Source organism: Octopus bimaculoides, chromosome 10, assembly GCF_046866305.1.
Source record: "Octopus bimaculoides isolate indiv1 chromosome 10, ASM4686630v1, whole genome shotgun sequence".
NCBI lineage: Eukaryota > Metazoa > Mollusca > Cephalopoda > Octopoda > Octopodidae > Octopus > Octopus bimaculoides.
The window spans coordinates 65,392,158-65,413,406 of NC_142937.1; the positions used below are offsets into that span (position 1 = coordinate 65,392,158).

General features: G+C 33.9%; 1 protein-coding gene across 1 annotated transcript in view; it reads left to right on the top strand.

Annotated features, from left to right (window-relative positions):
* The window catches only part of LOC106877714 (dynein axonemal heavy chain 5), a 435,668-nt gene that overhangs the window by 275,067 nt on the left and 139,352 nt on the right, over positions 1 to 21,249 (top strand). Inside the window, exons 64-65 of the mRNA XM_089358248.1 lie at positions 13,191 to 13,346; positions 19,306 to 19,488. Coding sequence (XP_089214374.1) covers positions 13,191 to 13,346; positions 19,306 to 19,488 — 339 coding nt within the window. The remainder of the gene's footprint in view (positions 1 to 13,190; positions 13,347 to 19,305; positions 19,489 to 21,249) is intronic.

The following is a 21,249-nucleotide window of genomic DNA, read 5'->3' on the forward strand; positions in this document are numbered from 1 at the left end:
CTTGGTTGATGTTCATCTTCAGCCACGTAAACTGGAAGCATATGATATAAAGTGCCTTGCGCAAAGACACAACACACTGTCTGGACCCGGAATTGAACACATAACTTTATGGTCATAAGCCAAACATCCCTAACTACTAGACTGTACAATGTTTTAGTAACCTAATTGATGTATAGTGACGTATGAAGTAAGTAGTGCTTCAAGTTTTGAGAGGGTTTTAGTTTATACCTCAAAACAAGAACTTACCACCAGCATATCAATATTTCTATATTAATTCTATGTATGCTGATTGGTTGAAGTGGTGGCCTTCATTCACGTATTCAATATACAACTACCTGTGCCTCCCAAGAAAGGTAGCTTTATATACTTTCTTTACAAGAAATCATTATTTGTTAACCAAGGTCATTTACTACTACTGCTACTACTACTACTAAAATGATGAATATGTACATTGCATCCAGTAACTCAATCGACCACCTATGTGCCATTTGTTTACTTCGTCTGCTATTTCTAGCAGGTTGAGCAACTATATAGAGGCATCCTTCACAGGCCTTGTAATGAAAGTAAGGCACTATGGCTATTATGGAAATTTAAGTATTGACATGTATTTATCCTGTCAGATTCTCAAAAGCTTAGTAATTAATTAAAGTAACTCTTGGGCTTCAGTTTTTTCGTTTTGATTTTTGTTTTTTGTTGTCTTTTTGTGGAGGAAGATATTTTTCCATATCTTTTGTCTGAATTTCCAGAATATCATCTACAACAGTGGTTCTCAACCGGGGCCCACACAAGCAAAATAGTAAATTGGGGACCCACAGTAATATATTAAAGATCCATGAAAAAATTTTGGTTTAGATGTATTTATTGCAAGAAAAAATTAGGTTTACATAGTTCAACTTAGACAAGTTAATGTGTGCAAAGCAAAATAGGAAATTTGAAAGAAGTATCTATAAAACTAATTTTTAAACATCGAGAGGCTATGGGGGGTCCACCAGAATAAAATAGTAATCAAAGGGGTACATAGATAAAAAATGGTTGAGAGTCACTGATCTACAATATTTAATCCAGCTGTAAACCTTTTCCACTTTAAATCTATAGATTTTGAGCATTTGAGTATCTGTCTGTATATATTGTGTGCACACACACAATACGTACCTATACATAAACAAATATATAGACAGAAATGTAGATAGATAAATTTGTGTATGGTTGTGCATATACAGTTGTATTTAACAATATATGTATCTATGTATGCACTTTACACATATAAATGTCTATGTGTGAATGTTTACGTATGTATATGATAATATACATGACACCCATGAGAGTGAGTGGGAGAATGCGTTTATCAGATTATATATGTGGATAGGTAGATGTGTGAATAAATATGTATATGAATATATGTATGTTTTGCTTGTGGGTGGTTAGAAGTATATATGTAATATTCATAGAGATCAGAAGGCATAACACCATAGTTAATGAAACAAGTAACTTTTTGATTAAATTTTTCTACTTTTTTAATATTCTATTGCAAATATTGAAATTTTCAAACGCCATCTCAAAGTAACACATTGTTAGATAAATAATGGATATTAAACTCATACATATATCTACACCGACTCATAAAAACAAAACATTTTCTTTCTTGTTTTCCATTTTTTTTAAAGAACATTTTGAAAATAATAAAGCCACACCTCACATTTTGTTTATTGCTATTATTGTGACCGTTGCTGATGTTGTTACTAATAAATTGTTGTTATTGTTTGCTGTGAATAGTTACATTTCACAGAGCTTCACTTAGAAAATGATTTCTAGCAGGATTTCTTACGTAAAAACGTTATATTTTGGTTCTTTTTTTTCCAAGAAAAGACTTCTGAATATTCAAAACTTCCACCTCATTACCTGGGGTAGAAAAGAAGCTTCCTTCTTCAATATTTTTATCATGTACATATATTTTGGAAAATATCTATTTTGCTATGTTTATTGGTGACCATACTGAAGGTGCATGGCTCTGTGACTAATGTGAAGGCACATGGCTCAGTGGTAAGTGTGTCAGGCTCACAATCATGAGGTAGTGAGTTTGATTCCTGAACCAGATTGTTGTGTTCTTGACCAAGACACTTTATTTCATGTTGCTCCAGTTCACTCATCTGTAGAAATGAGTTGTGACATCACAAGCTGTATCGGCCTCTGCCTTTCCCTTGGATAACATTCGTAGCATGGAGAGGGGAGGCTGGTATATATGGGTGGACTGCTGGTCTTCCATAAACAACCTTGCCTCAGAGGAGAACTTTCTAGGTGCAATCCCATGGTCATTCATGGCCGAAAGGATCTTTACCCTTTACATAGTCACCTCAGCTGCGATGAGAGGAATTGCTCCTCTTGTGATGATGAAGAGTTGGTAGTAAGTGAAGCAGAGTTAGCAGACTGCTGGAAAGAGGGCAAACGACAAGAAAAGGCTCCATCACTAACAAAAAAAAAGAAAATAAATAAACAGACAGCTACATTTCAACAGAAGGCAAGTAAAACATATGAGAAGCCTGTCTCCTTTAATGTTGCCTTATAATTCATATTTCTTTGCAAAAACAAACAAAACTGATGAATAACATAAAAGACTTACAGAATTATATCAGGACAAATTCAATGCAGATTATTGAGGTGACTGGATCTGAATGCAAGAAACTTGGTATGATAGGATACTAATGAAAACCTTCAAACAATACTAAAAATAACTTTACATAATCAACCACCAAGACAAGGGTCATTTGAAACAAGCAAGTATGTAGATTCTGACACCAGAAAAATAATGGTGGAGGGAGAGAGAATCAAAGTTATAGGAGGAACCTTGATCTGACTCTAGAATAGAGGTGTCTTATCTGTATGTTGATAGGTTATCCAATTCAAGGTTCACATTTCTTATTTAGATTTCTTTATTTAATTTAAATAATCTTATTCTAATTATTATGTTTTATATAACCCTAAATCTTTGTGTTTTTAAATTATATCAAATTTTTAACAAGTTGACCACCAATCATTTTCATATTCTGAGTTCAAATTCTGCCAGGGTCGACTTTGCCTTTCATCCTTTTGGGGTTGATAAACCAAGTACCAGTTCAGTACTGGGGTCACTGTAATTGACTTACCCGCTTCCTTGAACTTGCTGGCCTTAAGCCAAAATTTGAAATTAATGTGTTGACCAACCATGCAGATGCCATCTCTCATTGACTCAAAGTAAATTCAGTTGTTGTTTAGCTTCAGATCAGTCTTGAAAAAGTGTTTCATCCTGTCTTTTTGTATATCAAGAATTACATTGTTCTATATATTCTTTATAGTGGTAAGATGTGATTTTGGAGAATATCGTGCTACTATTTCTTGCAGGTCAAGCAAAATTCTTGAACATTGAGATCAATATATGTTGACATTATCATACTGACTTGATAGCAATACGACAGGAACAATTCATTCTTTCTATCTCGCATTCTCTCTCTTGCACTCTGGTTCCTTCAGAAAGATTGTTGATCTAAGAGACAGTGTGAAATATGAGTTACTTTGAGAGGGTATGATCAGTGGAGAGAGGTAGGTCTGGTACTATTCCTCCCCACTTCCAGAGGCGGGTTTTTTTCATCTTGCAAAGTATTCTGTAACCCTGTCAGTGCTGGTGTCATGTAACAAGTATTAGTGACAATACCATGTAACAAACAATGCTTTTGCTGGTGCCATATAAAAAGCACTGGTACTGGTGCCACATAAAAAGCAATGGCGTTGGTGCCACATAAAAAGCATGCAGTACACTTTGTAGAGTGGTTGGCATAAGGAAGGTCATCCAGCTGTAGAAACCAAACCAAAACAGACTATGGAACCTGGTGTGGCTTCTGACCTTGCCAGCTCCTGTCAAACCATCCAAACCATGCCAGCATGGAAAATAGATGTTAACCCTTTAGTGTTCAAGTTAATATGTCAAAAGTAATCCTTATTCATTTACATTTAAAAAAATTAATCTGGTATTATCTTGTAGCTTCAAGATTTGAAAGATGTAATTATTTTATTTTTAGAATGACATTGCAGGGTAGGTGTGAGATACTGGTTCTGGCCAGTTTGAGCATAAAATGAGTAGAATATTTGGGCCGGATATAGCCGACGATGACATCGACAATGATGACAAATTCTTTCAGCCCAAATCAACAAAGAAAAGAGGTGTTAAAGTAATGACGTTGATAGATATATATAACAGAAATTATAATGATTTTCAATCTATTTTGTTTTGCATATATATATATGTATATATATATATATATATATATATATATATATATAACAAGTGGTCCTCTTTTGATAAAACAGTCTCTTAAATACTAGATCAATACTGACTTTAAAATTTATATTTCAAATCATTATGCTGTCCCTCCCAGCTATGAGTAACTATATTTATGTTTGTCTTTGTCTGAAAACAATTTGCTCTCACATCAGGTTTCATGTTGAGTGGTTAGCATTATAAAATAACAGATGTCTGGCTATAAAATTCAACTTTTAACAATTTTATACAAGTTTCAAAATTTGCAGTTCCATTCACACCCATTATAGAATATAAAAAGTTAAATAATAGCAGTCAACTGAATTAACAAACTCTACATATTTCAGAATGGCTATTCAGCTATGAAATATTTTTCAAAGCAACAAGAAAAAATTCTGATACTTTATATATATATTTATATATATATATTCAAATATGAATCAAAAACAGCTTGAGCGTTGTAAACAATATCAAACACACGTACACAATGTATGCGTTTGCTAGTTTTCTGGTCGACTGTGATTCAACACAGTGGAGATGACTTTTGAAAAGCACCAGGTGTTAAAACACCTAAAAGTCATAGACAGGCAAGACAACTCACTCCAGATCCCATCTAGGAGCAATAGACATCGATACTCCGCCATTTTTGTGCCTTCATGACATCATGTACCTGAACCAAATCAGAGGCAAACTGAATTGCCTGTCCATGACTGTATGCAAGACAGTGTAAAAATCATCTGTTTCTATGCTCCGATGATGCATACTTAGGAATAAATTAAAATATCAATTAGATGCTGAGCTAATGTTGTAAACATTATGGAATACACATAGTGTATGTGCCTTGTTTGTTCGCCATAGGCTGTGATTTGATGAGGTGGGACACTAGCACTGCTTCTAATTGATATTTTAATGTGTGTGTGTGTGTGTGTGTATGAAAGAAACTAGCATTCAACATATTTGATTGGAATTATATATATTCCATAACATTTTGCCTCAGTTCCACCTGACAAAGTTTTGTGGCACTTAGGACACGTGCAGCTCATCAAATATTTGGAGGCAGAATCTGCCTCCGAACATCTAATGAGATGTATAAATCTTAACTAGGTCTACTCCAATCTTCATCTTCCAGAAGTGAATAAAATAAGAATTGTATCCTAGAAGACAGCACCCTAGATTGGCTACATTCCAATCAATAAAACCTTTCAAAAAATAAAAGTATATGTTTTGGTAATAACTCGTACTCATAAAGTAAAAAGATAATTTTTAAATTAACAAACATGTTTTAGAAAGGAAATATTTGACTGAAATAAAACAAATATAGTGACAATAACAATAAATTTCAGTTAGATAATTACTTTATTGGAATTTTCTTGAATTACTACATTTTCATTGTAAATCATTTCCTTGTTATTAACATTAAAGTGCGTTTGACTAATGCATTTTCTGTGTTAAGTTTCTGTATTTTTTATTAGTTTTGCCACCAAGGACTTGACAAACTCTCTCAGTGCTGGTGCAGTGAATAAATGCACCCAATACTTGAAGATAATAAGAGGAAACATAAATTTTAGGGGCTCACTCTTGTCCAGTCTCATTGAGAACTTCATAACCTCTCTAGTGCTGTTGCCATAATAAAATGCACTTTGTCCAATCTTTTAAGTAGTTTGTGGTAGAAAGGACATCCACCCTTAGGAACTAAGCCAAAATGTGACATAGACTTCAGTCTGTGAGACCAGTGACTCTCAATATGAACTTATTTGTACTGTAATGACACATCTATACTATGCCAGCATAGATAGTAGATGTCAGATAATGATGAAGTGTAAAATTTTCTAAATTTGATAATTATCAAAGGTAGTCAAATCTTGTCAAATTTTCCCAAACTTAGTGATTTTTGCCCAAAGTCTTTCAATATAATGTCTGGCCTATTTGCACCTATCTTTCTGTCAGTTTGAATGGTGAAGTTCTAGAGGAGTGAGATGTGATCATTTTCAAGCGCTGGAGGTGGTTTGTGTTCCCACCAGTTTTTGTCATGGGGCAAGTCCAGGTTTTTGCAAATTACTCAGTGAATATATTGTGCAGCTCTGTCATATCTGCTGAGATATACTGTAGGTGCAAGAACACTGCATATGGAGACAACATGATCAATGGTTTCATTTTGTTGTTGACATACATGACATGTTGAGCAGCTGCCATTCCTTAATATGTTGGCCAGGTAGTTTCTTGTAGGTAGGCATTGATCTTGGGCTGCTATGATAAACCCTTCTGTTTCTGATTTTAAGCCAGAAGCCATTAACCATTGATGGGTAAGGGCTTTGTCAACATCAGCATTATTAGCTCTCTTTGGGTATTTGCTATTGAGAGGTTTTTCTTGCCATTTATCAGTAAGAATATCTAAGGTAGCAGTATTAGCATGGGTCTTCATACGCTTAGCTTTATCTGTGCTTGTTTCTAGTATGCCTAATTCTGGAATTTGTTGTATTTGGAATTCACTTAGATATTCCTTTGCCTGTTTTGTTACTGAGTATGATGCTTTCTTGTTTTCATGTTTTGAGACAAGTTTTAACATCCAGTCCTCAGAATTTTTCAGGTAGGTGTCTAGGCCAATTGTAGCAATCTTCATTGTTAATTCCAGTTGTAAAAGTCCACGGCCTCCCTCTTTTCTTGGCAGATAAAGTCGTTCTATATCCCCCTTAGGGTGGTGCATTCTATCATCATCATCATCATCATCATTATTATGCTCAGCTCACATTTTTGAATAAACAATCTGTGACTATGTTGATGTAAGGATTAATGATTTAATGTTGATAACCTCACTCTCGTTAAAAAATGCAAATTATAATAATTTCTGAAATATTTTGAGACTTGCACAGTTTTAAATTAGCCAGGATAAGCCTGAATCTTTATTTAAGGTTATCTGAATACTTGAAATTTGAGAATTTGGATGACCCCATTTTATTAAAAAATGCAAATTTTCAAAAAATTTTCAAATATGTTAGAATTTCTAAAATTTATCCACTGATTCTCATTCAAATTAGTTAGTATATGATTTAATTATATCTAGAAGCATATTTGTAGAATTAAGATTTTATAACTTTGTTAGTATTTGAAATATGGCTATTTTGATAATACAAATGTTGTCAAAATTTGTGAGTATGTTAAAATATTCTTAAATTTCTCCAGAGTTATACTTTCAAATTTAGCTGATAAATATTAATTTTATTTCGTTTTTGTATTTGATTTGAAAGATTCTTGATGTGAATTTATGTGTTGCAACAAATCTTGTGTCTTGAGAGGGTCATTATGCCAATGATAATAATACATGCACTGGTTCAGTATCATTTTGTTGTTAGTCAATTGGTTAAATATCCATTAAACCAACTAACCAACCAATCATTTGTTTAATGTGCTGGTTAAACAATCATTCAACTGTTTGTTAGTCAAAGTACTTTCATCGCTATTGTTATGGCGAGAATCATGACACCCCCTATGATAATGGACTAGCCAAACTCATACAAGTAGCATGTTTGACTTAGAGTGAGAGATGAGAAATTGCAGGAAGTCGAAAGTTGTCATTCGTGAGTTTGTGGAGTCACAGGAAACTGGTGAGAAGTTGCTATAGTGCATTGAGAGTTGTTTGGAATTGGTTACAGTTCTTAGCAGAGTATTTGGGAATGCATCAAGTGGAGACAGTTTGTGTCTGGAGTAAATTTACTTGACAAACCTCTTCTAACAAAATTCTGGTCTTGTGTCTATGTTAGAAACAACTATTTAACACTTTACTATTTAAACCAGCCATATCCAATCAAAATATTCTACTTGTTTTATGTTTAAACTGGCCATATCTGTTTTATCACACCTACCCGACAATGTCATTCTAAAAAATTAAGTTACCTCATCAAAATCTCATAGCTACAAGATAATGCATGATTAATTCAAAACAACGTGAATACATAAGCATTCAGAGTAATCTAAATACTAAAAGGATTAATTCTAACCATAGATTTTAGAATTCATTTATTATAACTTTTTTAATGCTTGACTATTATGATGACTTCAATCCTATAAAAAATGCTAATTTATATGATTGTAGGACATATCAGGACTAGAATTTTCTCTAAAGTTACTAATTCTAATTAACTGAAACAAGCTTTAATTATTTATTTGTTCCCATCTGCATATTTTCAAATTTATAATTTACATGTTAGATGATGGACGAAATTTGACTATTTTAATTATCCTTTTCCTGGTGAAATATCCATGATTTTTAAACATTTTAGAATTTCCCAAATATTCTCCACTGCTAATTAACTGTGAGAAGATTTAATTATCTAGCTATAATTATACATCATGGAATACATAATTTTTCACTTGGTTAAAATTTGAATTTTAGCAATGAAAATGCAAATTTTTATAATTTCAAGATACAGAAAAATTTTCTCTGATTTTTTAGACTTATTCATTCAGATATACACTTTTCCCCCTCTTTTACTGGTTTCAGTGATCACATTGTGGCCATGCTAGAGCATTGCTTCAACAGTTTTTATTCAATCATATTGATCCAATATTTATTTCAGTTTGGTACATATTGATCTCTATTTTTTAATTAATCTATTATGGTTATTTTACGTAACTAGACACAGCCGATGCTAGTTTGCACAGTACACATAAGCAAATACACAGTCAGAGATACACACACATAGACATACATACACACATATGTATGTGTCTCTTCTGCATTTAATCTTTCAAGTTGTTCCTCTGAAGAAGGAGCTGGTTTCTAACAAAGATACAAAGCTCTATCTTTGAAATGTAGATAACAAAAATAATTTCACATTTTAAGCCCGAGAAATGTCTTGCATAGTTTCACTGTTCTTCTTACAGATTGTATTTGTAATGTGCAAAATCAGTTGGTTGATTTCTTTTTCTGAAAATCCAAGCTTATCCAGACTGGTAGTTAGGCATTTACTTACAAAACCAAGTGCTCCAATTATTATTGGTATAAATGTAAATTTGTAATCTGGATATAGAAGCTGGAGCTTTCAAAGAAAATGCATGTGTGTGTGTGTGTATGAATACTCTGTCTCCAAACATCTAATGGTGTGTTGTATTCTATACCCATGAAATTTTAAATAATGGTGGAGCAAAGTCAAACTGTTAGCAGATACTTGTAACTCCTACTAAATGTGTTGAGTGCTACTTTCTATCATTTGTTTGTTCACTGTGTGCATGTGTGGATAGATAGTGAAGGTGTGCGACTTAGTGGTTAGGGTACTCAGCACATGATCATAAGGTTGTGAGTTCGATTCCCAGGGGTGTGGTATGTCCTTAAGCAATACACTTTATTTGACATTGTTCCAGGCCACTCAGATGGCAAAAATGAGTTGTACCTGAGTTTCAAAGGGCCATCCTTGTCACATCCTGTGCCACACCGAATCCCCCTGAGATCTATGTTAAGGGTACATGTGTCTGTGGAATTCTCAGCCACATGCACATTAATTTTGTGTACAGGCTGTTCTGTTGATTGAATTAACTGGGACCCTCATTGTCCTAACCGATGGAGTATGATTAATTAGATAGATAGACATATGCATATATAAGCTGATTTCTTCATAATTTCTGTCTACCAAATTCCACTCACAAAGAATTAGTTAAACTGAGACTAAAGTAGTTAAGTAGGTGCTACTCAGAAGCATTCATCATCATCATCATCATCTAACTTCCGCTTTCCATGCTAGCATGGTTCGGATGATTTGACTGAGGTCTGGTGGATCAGGAGGTGACACCAGGCTCCAATCTGATTTGGCAGAGTTTCTACAGCTGGATGCCCTTCCTAACGCCAACCACTCCAAGGGTGTCATGGGTGCTTTTACGTGCCACCTGCACAGGAGCCAGTCCATCGGCACTGGCAACGATCTCGCTCGGATGTCTTACTGGCAACGGCCACTGTGATATAAACTTATTCACCATACAATTATACCAGTGCCTAGATAGGATAGAATTTCTAAAAAACTGAGACAAGTTCAATTCTTTACTTGAGAACTTCTAAACACTTTATAATATTTTCCAATTTTGTAGTGATGTAAAATTTGGCAATTTTCATATTAAAACCACACATTTTATTAATTTTCAGTTAGGCTACAATTTTTGGAATTTCTCCAGTCTTACTCATGTAAATCACTTATAGCAAATTTTAATTCTTTATTTAGGTCTGTGCATGCATTGAATTGTTAATTTCCATCTGTTGTCTAGACAGGTCAAGTTTCTATCAGCTGCTAATATCATGTAACCCAGTACAAACCCCTCCATTGTGAGGTGGTTGGTAATTAACTATTAGGCCATCAACCCCACCCAGTTTACTGAGTGAGGACGATACATAGATCCCTATCGTATTACAATGATGCAAGTCAAAGGGCAGAAGAGCTCCTCACAGAAAAACCAATGGGTGTCTGTACCTGTAGAGAAGTTAGATGCCAGTAGATTATCTACCTATTGAAATTTATACATAATTGAGGTGAAATTAGATTGTATCATTGGTATGGTCATGTTGTGTAGTAAGAAGTTTGCTCCCAAACCACATGGTTCCAGACTTGAGTGTCTTCTGCTATAGCTATGGGCCAACTAAATCTTTATGAGTAGACTTGGTTGGTGGAAACTGAAAGAAATCTATCGTGTGTGTGTGTGTATGTATGTGTATGTACGTGTGTATTTGAGTGTGTGTGTATACATGTGTGTGTCTTTGTGTCTGTGTTTGTCGCCCACCACCACCTGATGACTGGTGTTGGTGTGTTTACGTCCCTGTAATCTAGCAGTTCAGCAAAAGAGATCAATATATACGTACCAGGTTTAAAAAAAAAAAGGACTGTGGTTGATTTGTTCAATTAATATGTGTCAAGGCCATGCCTCAATATGGCTGCAGTCTAATGACTAACAAGTAAGAGATGAGAGAAGACAAGAGTGTCGCAAGCTATAAATTTGTGGTCCCCTTAAGCTCTTCTACAGAAAGACTTGAACCAGAAAACATGTTATTGAAAAGCAAACTCCTTCCTCACACAGCAATGCCTATGCCTATTCTTTTATTCTTTTACTTATTTCAGTCATTTGACTGCAGCCATGCTGGAGCACTGCCTGAAATGTTTTTTTAGTTGAAGAAATCGACTCCAAGACTTGTTCTTTGAAAGCCTAGTACTTATTTTATTAGTCCCCTTTGTTGAAATAAGTTACAGGGATATAAACACACCAACATCAGCTGTCAAGTGATGGTGGAGGGGACAAACACAGACACACACGTATGCACATACGCACACAAATATATACATACATATATATATATATATATATATATATATATATATATATATACACACACACACACACACATACACAACAGGTTTCTTTCAGTTTCCATCTACCAAATCCACATATAAGGCTTTCAGCCCAATGTTATAGTAGAAGACACTTGCCCAAGGTGCTACATAGTGAGACTGAACCTGGAAATATGCTATTGGGAAGAAAGCATCTTCTCATTATGTGAACATGTGTGCCCCTAACCACACATATGTGTATGCTTATATCTTCGTCGATGGTTGTATGAGCGAGTATACATGCACCATACAGCTTGCATGAGGGTATTTATACATCCATATCCATCAACAGTTATTTTTAATACTCTTCCCACTGTATTGCATGTTTGTTTCTCTTTTGCATCTGTTATTTTACTTTTGGTCTGCTATACAAATGAAGATATATCCTTTAATTTGCTGCTTTTCTTTACATGTAAAGAGAAGGTACATTGCAGAATGAGTTATATCTATTTATCACTTGAAGAAACACATCTACACCGCTGGATGCTCTTGAACCAGTTGTTAAGTATCCTACCCATGAGGGATCGGTGTTAGATGTGTCAAAACAATTGTCATGATTAATAAAAATTCTCATATGTTCCATCTTCTGTCTTTCATTTACCATATATATATATATATATATATATATATATACACATATATACAGAGTTCACCAAAAAAAAATATGTACACACTTCAAGAAAGGAAACGTCTGTATAAATATTTTAATTCAGTGTTATTGCAATTTGATAAAACATCAGAAGAAGTATCTACATTTATAGAGGTATTTATACAAATTAAATATTTATACAGCTTTTTCCTTTCCTGAAGTATGTATACAATTTATTGTCAGACTCTGTATGTATGTATGTATGTATGTATGTATGTATGTATGTATGTGTATATATATATATATATATATATATATATATATATATATATATATATATATAACCAAGCAGGCATCAGACTGATTGAGCTCAGCCAGACACACTGTGTCCTGTCTTCTTCTCCCATGTGATATCGTTGGTCATCATCAACAATGACTGATGAACTAATAACATATGTTTCAATAACTGTTCTATGTTTATGTATCTGTTTTGCAAGATTCCTGATGTGAAATCGTGTGTTGAATCAGATATTGTTATATCTGGGGATCGTCATATTTTTGCCAATTGTATGCTTGGACTTCACTTCAGCTTTAGTATTATTCTTCTTTTAGTGTCCTTTGTCTGAAATCTTTCATCATACCTCCTGTGACCTCTTTAGTGACTCTCCATCCTACGTGTCTCCTCCTGTTCTGTTTTGTCCATTCTAAGACACGAGATACATGGGATGGAGAGTCACTGAAGAGGTCACAGGATGTGTGACCAAAAATTTCAGATGAAGGACAATATAATAAGAATAATAATAAAGCTGAAGTGAAGATCAAGTATACAGTGTGGGTGTTTAATTGGTAAAAAAATATGACCATCCCCAAATATAACAGTAATTAATTTATACTTTTCATGTAATATTTCACATGAAATTAATGCTACAATAATTAAACTCTCTTCATTCAGGTGACAACTTTGAACCACAAATATTTCCGAACACACCTTGAAGACAGCCTTTCTTTGGGTCGGCCTCTGCTCATTGAAGATGTCGGCGAAGAACTTGATCCAGCATTAGATAATGTTCTTGAAAGGAATTTCATTAAATCTGGTTCTACATTCAAAGTAATGTTTTTCTCTAATGTTTTTTTTAATTATTTTGTGCTGTGTTGTACATTTGTGTATGCATGTATATATGTTTTTGTTATGCACACACACACACACACACACACACACACACACATACACATACACACACACGTGTGTGTGTGTAGTAGAATGCATACAGTTAAGTCGAAAATCTGTCAGAATCCTTAGGACAGCAAAATGTTTCACAGCATTTTGTCCATTTTTACATTCTGAGTTCAAATGCTTCTGTGATCAATGTTGCCTTTCATTCTATAAGATGGCAAACTGGCAGATGCGTTAGCATGCCGGGCAAAATGCTCAGCGGTATTTCATCGACCTTTTTGTTCTGAGTTCAAATTCCACCAAGGTCAACTTTGCCTTTCATTTTTTTGTGAGTCGATAAAATAAGTACCAGTTGATCACTGAGGTCATTGTAATTGACTTACCTTTTCCTCTGAAATTACTGGCCTTTTGCCAAAATTTGAAATCAATATAATATATATAGCTGGGTACACTATATACTCTTTCAGGGGAGTAAGATGTGCTTTCTGTCATGGCACTTTCATTACATTATTTTATAATTAATTCCACCAAATTGGTGTTGTGTGGTCTCATATGACCAGCATACACACACACACACACATACACACACAAACACTGTGAGACTGAAGACTTTGTCCTTGAATTAGTTCATACCATATTCCTGGCTGTAACTGCACTACTACTTAATCCATCATTCTTGCCTGCATTTAATGGCAAGTTACATTTGTAGGGAATGTAACTTCAAGTTTCCCTACAAGTTACATTTGTAGGGAAAGCATTTTTTCTTATGTCATGGTCAAGAAATGAAGAAGATATTGCAAGCGTGAGGTGCTTCCATATTGTTGTGATTGACCATTTGTAGTGTATTCTAATGACTACTGGAAATCAGAAAGATTGTACAGCTGAGCTCTTGATAAATGATTAAGTTCAATAGGTATCAAAGACCACAAACTGATACAACTATGGCTTGTAATTATATTACACACCTGAAAACTGTTGGACAATAGCACTATAGTTGTTAATCTTTCACATTTCAAATTCTAAAAGCAAAGTATTTTCTGTAACTTATCATTGGAATGGAAAAAAAAAAATTAAGAGATAGAGAGAGGCAAGAAAACTTTTGCTAACTGGAAACATATTGTTTTAGTAAGAGAGATATGAAATAAAGTTTAATGTAATGACACTTTCTCCTCAATTTTAATGGAAATAACATTTTTATATTCAATAATTTTAGCTGATTTTATTGGTAATGAACTTTCATACATCAAAATCTGTAATGTCTCCCTAGAAGGTCATACATTCTAATTGAAAACCTTTCACCTGGAAAACTATGTCTCTACATTATTCTGGGTTATAGTATTTCTCTTGTTAGATGTATATCATCATCATCGTCATTGTCATCATCAGTAGCAGCAATAGTATTATTTGTGTTGTTATTGTTTTTATTATTATTCTTGATTTTTGAATGCTATAGTTTAAATTTTTTTTTCGATTGAAACTGCCATTCCAAAAGAAAATGTCCTCTCTTTAATAATAATGGTTTCTTTCATAGACATAAAGTTTAAAATTTTAGAGAAGGGTTAAAAAAAAATGATACATTATGGTGATTTTCCCAGCATGGTGTGGTGGGGGTATAAAATCTAAATGAAATGAAATGGTGAGGAATCTAAGACAGATTGTAGATTGAGTACACCAAAAAACTTATTGCTGTGCTATATTGTAGGACTTCATAATAAAAATAATAAATGGACAACATTTATATATAGAATATTTTACTTGGAGATGCAATCTGTATGAAAAGTAATGGTTTAGCTGAGTTAATATACTCACTGCAGGGTGCATACAAAGTTAATTGAAAATAATTACTTGGTGAAGAAACTATGAATTTTAGCTATTGACTGATAGTAATTTAATTATTTCCCGAAGACAACTCCAGTCATATTATGACCTTGTCTAGTTAATGCTTTGTTGCTCCCTCATTAGCTTAACTGCTGTGTTTCATGCTGAATAAATTTTTCTACAAATAATTTGTGTCTTCTGCACCAACACTTAGTGAAATTTCCAGCAAGTACATTGTGGTCTATACTTTGCTGATAATATCATAATAATAGCAAAACATGGTCTCCCATATTTTCAGCAATAAATAAAATACAAGGGTTGACTTAAAAGTTCATAGGCTAACTATGAAGGAGTGATGCTAGAGCTGTGAAATCTTACTTGCATTAATTTAAACTCTTATTAATAACTACATAGTCTTTTCCCAGGTAAACTGACATCTGACTGTTCAAAGCAGACTTCAGAAGAAACTAGTAGCAACTTCTCTTGACAATGGACAAAATTTGGTATTGCAGAAAAACGGTTTAACCCCTAAGGACATTCATGCTGACATATTTGCTGCATTTGGAGATGATGCTCCCACTTTATCAATAGTGCAAAAGTGGGAAGCTGAATTTAGGGAGAAGCAAGAATCTTGAAGATGGCCCTATATCTGGATTCCAGCAACTGCCACCATCTACAAAAACGTTGATCATGTTCCTCACATAGTGATGAATGACAAGCAATTGACTATAAGCCAAATAGACAATGCTATTAGCATATCCCATGAGAGTTGAGAATATTTTGCTCAATGAGCCTGGAATCATGAAGGTTTCTGCTTGGTGGGTGCAATGACTTCTGAAACCTATTCAAAAGTGCACCCACATCATGGGAAAATCTGACACTGTCTGAGGCAGATCCACCTGGTTCCCTTGAATATTTCCTAACCCACGATGAATGTTGGGTTCATCACTTTGAGCCAGAGACTAAGACAATCCATGTAGTGGAAACACCCCACCTCACCTTCTCCAAAGAAGGCCAAGGTTGTTTCATCTGCATGGAAGGTGATGGCCTCAGTTTTTGGGGATGCAAATGGCAATTGTGTTCATTGACTATCTTCAAAATGGTCATACCATCAATGCAGAGTACTTTGCTAAGTTTCTGAGGTAGTTACAAAAGGCCATCCAGACCAAATGCTCAGGAAAACTGACAAAAGGGATCTTGTTTCATCAGGACTTCTGTACTCCAGCATACAAGCCCTTAGTTTGTACATGATTGTGGCTGCACATGATTGTGGCTTTGAACTGGTTTATCACCCTCTCTATTCTCCTGACTTGTTCCCATTTTACTACCATCTGTTCCCCAACATGAAAAAACACTTGGCTGGGAACCAGTATTGCAGTGATGATAACATCTTACCTGCTGTTGATGACTTTTTCCCCAACAGGATGAAAGCTTCTTCACCAATCAGATCCAAGTACTGCAACGCCAATGGAAGAAGTGCATGGGCCACAAGGGGGACTATGTTGAAAAATAAACTTCATTTGGTCATATTCCATCAGAGTATTTTGGTCAGCCTATGAGCTTTTCAGCTGACGCCCATATCAGTTTTGTTTTACTCACAATATAACTATTTCTATTTAGATTTTTAATGACTTCCAGTTAACACTAACCCTAAATTAACTTATAGAAATTTTTTTATCAGGGTGGTTATAATGCTTGACTACTCACAGATTATAAAATCAAATTCGACTTTGTTTTTAAAGGTAACATATTCTATTTAACTCAATCAAATCTGTTTGAGAAAATAAAAGCCTTCACTTTCATATTAAAATTCATTTTACTATTTGGAAGCAGCTGCTATGAAGAATAGTTGCTCTTTCATTTCAAATAAAAGTTTGCTGAATCATCAGATTGAAAAACTTGGGTGAGAAAATGTTTTTAAAAAATTAAATAAAACAAGGAAATTTGGCTTGGTTCTATGGAAATTTTAAAATATCCATAAATATTATATATACTGCATCATATGATAAATGCTTTCTTTTATGTATTTACTTTTTGTTTCAATTTAAAACAATTTTACTATGTTTTCTATAGAATAACTTAGAACAATTGATTATACTTCTTTCTAGAAATTGGCTGGCATGGTGACAAATTTTCGTAGAATATTTTCTTATAGAAAGCACTTATATTTTTTTTTTCTTTCTTTCTCTATGATGATACTTCTCACAAAATAGAAATTATTTGAAGATAAATGGTTACAAAATATGATATGTGAAAAGAAAGCAAATACAGAGTGTTTGATATTAATTATTTTTGGGGTTTTTTTTTTTTATAAGTGGAAGATTTAGTTATTGATTTTGACTGAAAGAAAATTGTGTAAGTTGGCAAAATGTTTAAGACTGAGACTCTTGTATCTAGCCAAGAGTTAAATTATTGCAGCATTGATTGCATTAGATTTTTATCTGTTGTCATATATAATAGACATCAATCAAATTTCTGAAGAAATTCTGCAATGCTCAGATCATAAGATGTTATCATTTCAGCTCAGACCTTTAGCTTCTTTCTTATAATGGAACAGAAACTGAAGATCTGTTGGATATTAATTCATTAAATTATTTACAATAATAATCTGTGTTAAAATGAGTTATTTAATGGTTGTAGATTGAGATGCAGTCTTAAAAAGAGATGTAAGAAATACCATTACTTTCACTAATAAGACACTTTATTTTATACTAACAAAAACACACTTTTAGCTTCCTAAGTACAGTCGTTATCAACATACAGATTTCAATTAGAGACTGTCTTTCAATAATTCCTATAAAATTTCTCCCATTGAAGCGCTGTAAGAGTTTCTACCTGTCTGGAAGTGAGTTATTAAAGTCATAATAACTATTAAATTTGAAGCCACAATAATAGTGACAGTAGTGGTGATGACAGTGGTGGTGGTGACAGTTATGGTGGTGGTGGTGGTGATGGTGGCAGACCATCTTGATATCTGTTAAGTTAAATGGCAAGATCATTGATCTGTGATAACTCTGTGATTGGTATTATTATGAATCTTTCAAAATAATATATAGTTTCTACTTCAATAAACTTAAGTGAAAAAACTGTAAGTACAATGACTGTTGAATGATAAGGTAGTGGCCAATGAGAGAATAATGGTTTTTAATTTAGGCCAGTCATTTTTTGGAGAGGAAGAAATTAGTCAATACCGTTGATTCTAATTCTTCATTGGTACATTATTTTTATCAGCCCTGAAAGAATGAAAGCAAAGTTGACCATGACAATATTTTGATCTCAGATTGTAAAGCACTGAAACAAATATCACACTACTCAAACAACTCTGCCGGCTTACAACATTGAGCAAAATTTTATCCAATGTTAATGCTTATAGAAACTTTCAAGGTATACATATATATATTGTGTGGGGGTGGGTGAGGCGAATAGTTATAAAAGTATTAATAAAATTAAAAGAACTGTTAATCCTATGACTTTTTATTATGTCACAGAAAAAAAGTAATCTGTAATATTTGAGCACACTAAGTAGAACATTATAACATTACACCCTTCTAATGTTGTCACTGAAGAAATTCTAAAATGTCCTTATTGCAAAGTTGTTGATTATTTTTGGCTTGTACACTTTGAGCTTGCATTTCATTACTTGAACAAGAGATTTCTGTAATTAAATCCTGTAAAAATATTTCAATCCTTCAGAAACCAAACCAGACAAGACTTTGCTTAATCGTTAAAAGACAGCAGGTCACCTTTAAGCCAGAACCTCATGCTTCCAGCTCATTCAAAGATTTATTAGTTATTAACTCAAAACAAGACTACATAAAATTGAACAAAAAAATCTGATTTAGGTTTTGTTCAGAATGTGTCAATCTAACTTTAATCCAGCTATTTAAATTTTCAAAACTGTAAAACTGTTTTAGTTCATTCAAAAACCCTTGTTGTTTAATTAATTTCTTTGACTTGCTTTTTTCTTTTTCCTTTTCTATTTTTGTGGGCACCTTCTTGCTTACATGAATAAAAAAAACATGGTGATTAAAGAGCTGATTTCTAAATAAATCCAACTGTGTTTATAAAATTACAGGTAAAAGTTGGTGATAAGGAGATTGATATAACAAAGGGCTTCCGTATCTACATTACTACAAAGTTACCAAACCCTGCATACACTCCTGAAATTTCAGCCCGCACATCTATAATTGACTTCACAGTCACCATCAAGGGCTTAGAAGACCAACTCCTTGGAATTGTTATTCTGAAAGAAAAACAGGTAAGAATTACATACACACACATATACTCAAATGCGCAAACACACATACACACACGCTCAAACACTCATATAATTATGATTTTAATTTTACTGACCATACATGCACTTCCTATTTCATCTCATATCCACATTGTACCTGGACCTCATGTCTCTTTCCTCTCTCTCTTTCTTTCTCTCTCTCACATTCAGCTGGGCAAGCCATGTATACACCCCTTCAGCAAGACATCTGCTTCTCTTCCTTTATTATAGTTTCTTTCTCCAGTCTATAGCTCACTCAGCTGAGGGGTCTTATCTTGTGGGTACTTGGTGACCTCACTGGTGCTGGTGCCACATAAAAAGCACCCAGTACACTCTGTAAAGTGGTTGGCATTAGGAAAGGCATCCAGCTGTAGAAACCATGTCAAAGCAGACATAGAACCTGGTGGAGACCTCTGATTCATCTTTCTTGTGAAACTGTCCAACCCATACCAGTGTAGAAAAAGGGACGTTAAATGATGATGATGATGACATGCACATAAAGTGTTGAAAGTGTACTTGATTCCCAGTATATCACTGCTATTTATTTTACTGTACTTTACAGACTATTCATTTTACTAAACCTAGAGAATGGACAAAAATTTAGTAAATTCAGGAACATACTGTTCAGTTGACCTCTGTACACTATGCTCTGCCTAACTGACCTCTAAGTCTTACATTCTTACATTTTGATGTCTACAAGGCAGTTACAAGTTAGAGTATGACTATGCAAAACACTCAGACTGTAGCATATTCATTTGTTAGTAAGTGATTATTACTTTCATAACAAGTATATTAATGATATATTATTGGTTAAAAATCGTTAGATATCAGTCTCATAAAGATTCATTAAGTGTATCAGATAAATTCCAGAAAAGGTATTTCTTTTTCACCTATGAATGACAATAATCAGAATAACTATAAAATGACTACTGAATTGATATTCTATCATCTGGCTTAGAAATAATTTCTACTTTAGAAATTATAATTCAATAAGTCTAGATAGAAGAATGAGATATAACATAAATTTCCTGAAGACTTCTGTAGTCTAAGAATTAAAAACCATCAAACTTAAGATAGTGTTAAAAGAAAATATACATCATCATCATTATCATCATCATCATCACCACCAGCATCAGCAGCATTGTTTCAATGTCCACTTTTCCATGGTTGTTGAATGGAAAAGAATTTGTTGATGCAGATTCTCTGTAATTGAACACCTTTCCTGTCACCAACCCTCACCTGTTTCCCAGTAAAGTAATATTTCCCCATGTGACCCAGACATGGCAGATTGGAAATGAGGACTGTTTGCATGACAGTGCACTTATTTACAACTATCACATGATATCATGGCAAAGAGACACAAATACACACATTTATATGCCCCTCTCTCTCTCTCTCTCTCTCTCTCTCTCTCTCTCTCTCTCTCTCTCTCTCTCTCTCTCTCTCTCTCTCTCTCTCTCCGTATATATATATATATATATATATCTGTAAAAATATGTGACACTTATTCAGTAGCCATGATAAAACTCCGAGTTTTGGATGCCGGGGTAGGAACACACGCCAACATCTCTTCAGTTATCCGGCCATTGAAAATTCCTGTGAAAAATGACCATTAAACAAAGGGAAATTACTGTGTGGTTGACCGTTATTAAGACAAAAGAGCTATAGACCACATCCAAAATTTGGAGTTTTATCATGGCTACCGAATAAGTGTCACATATTTTTACAGATAAATTCCTCTAT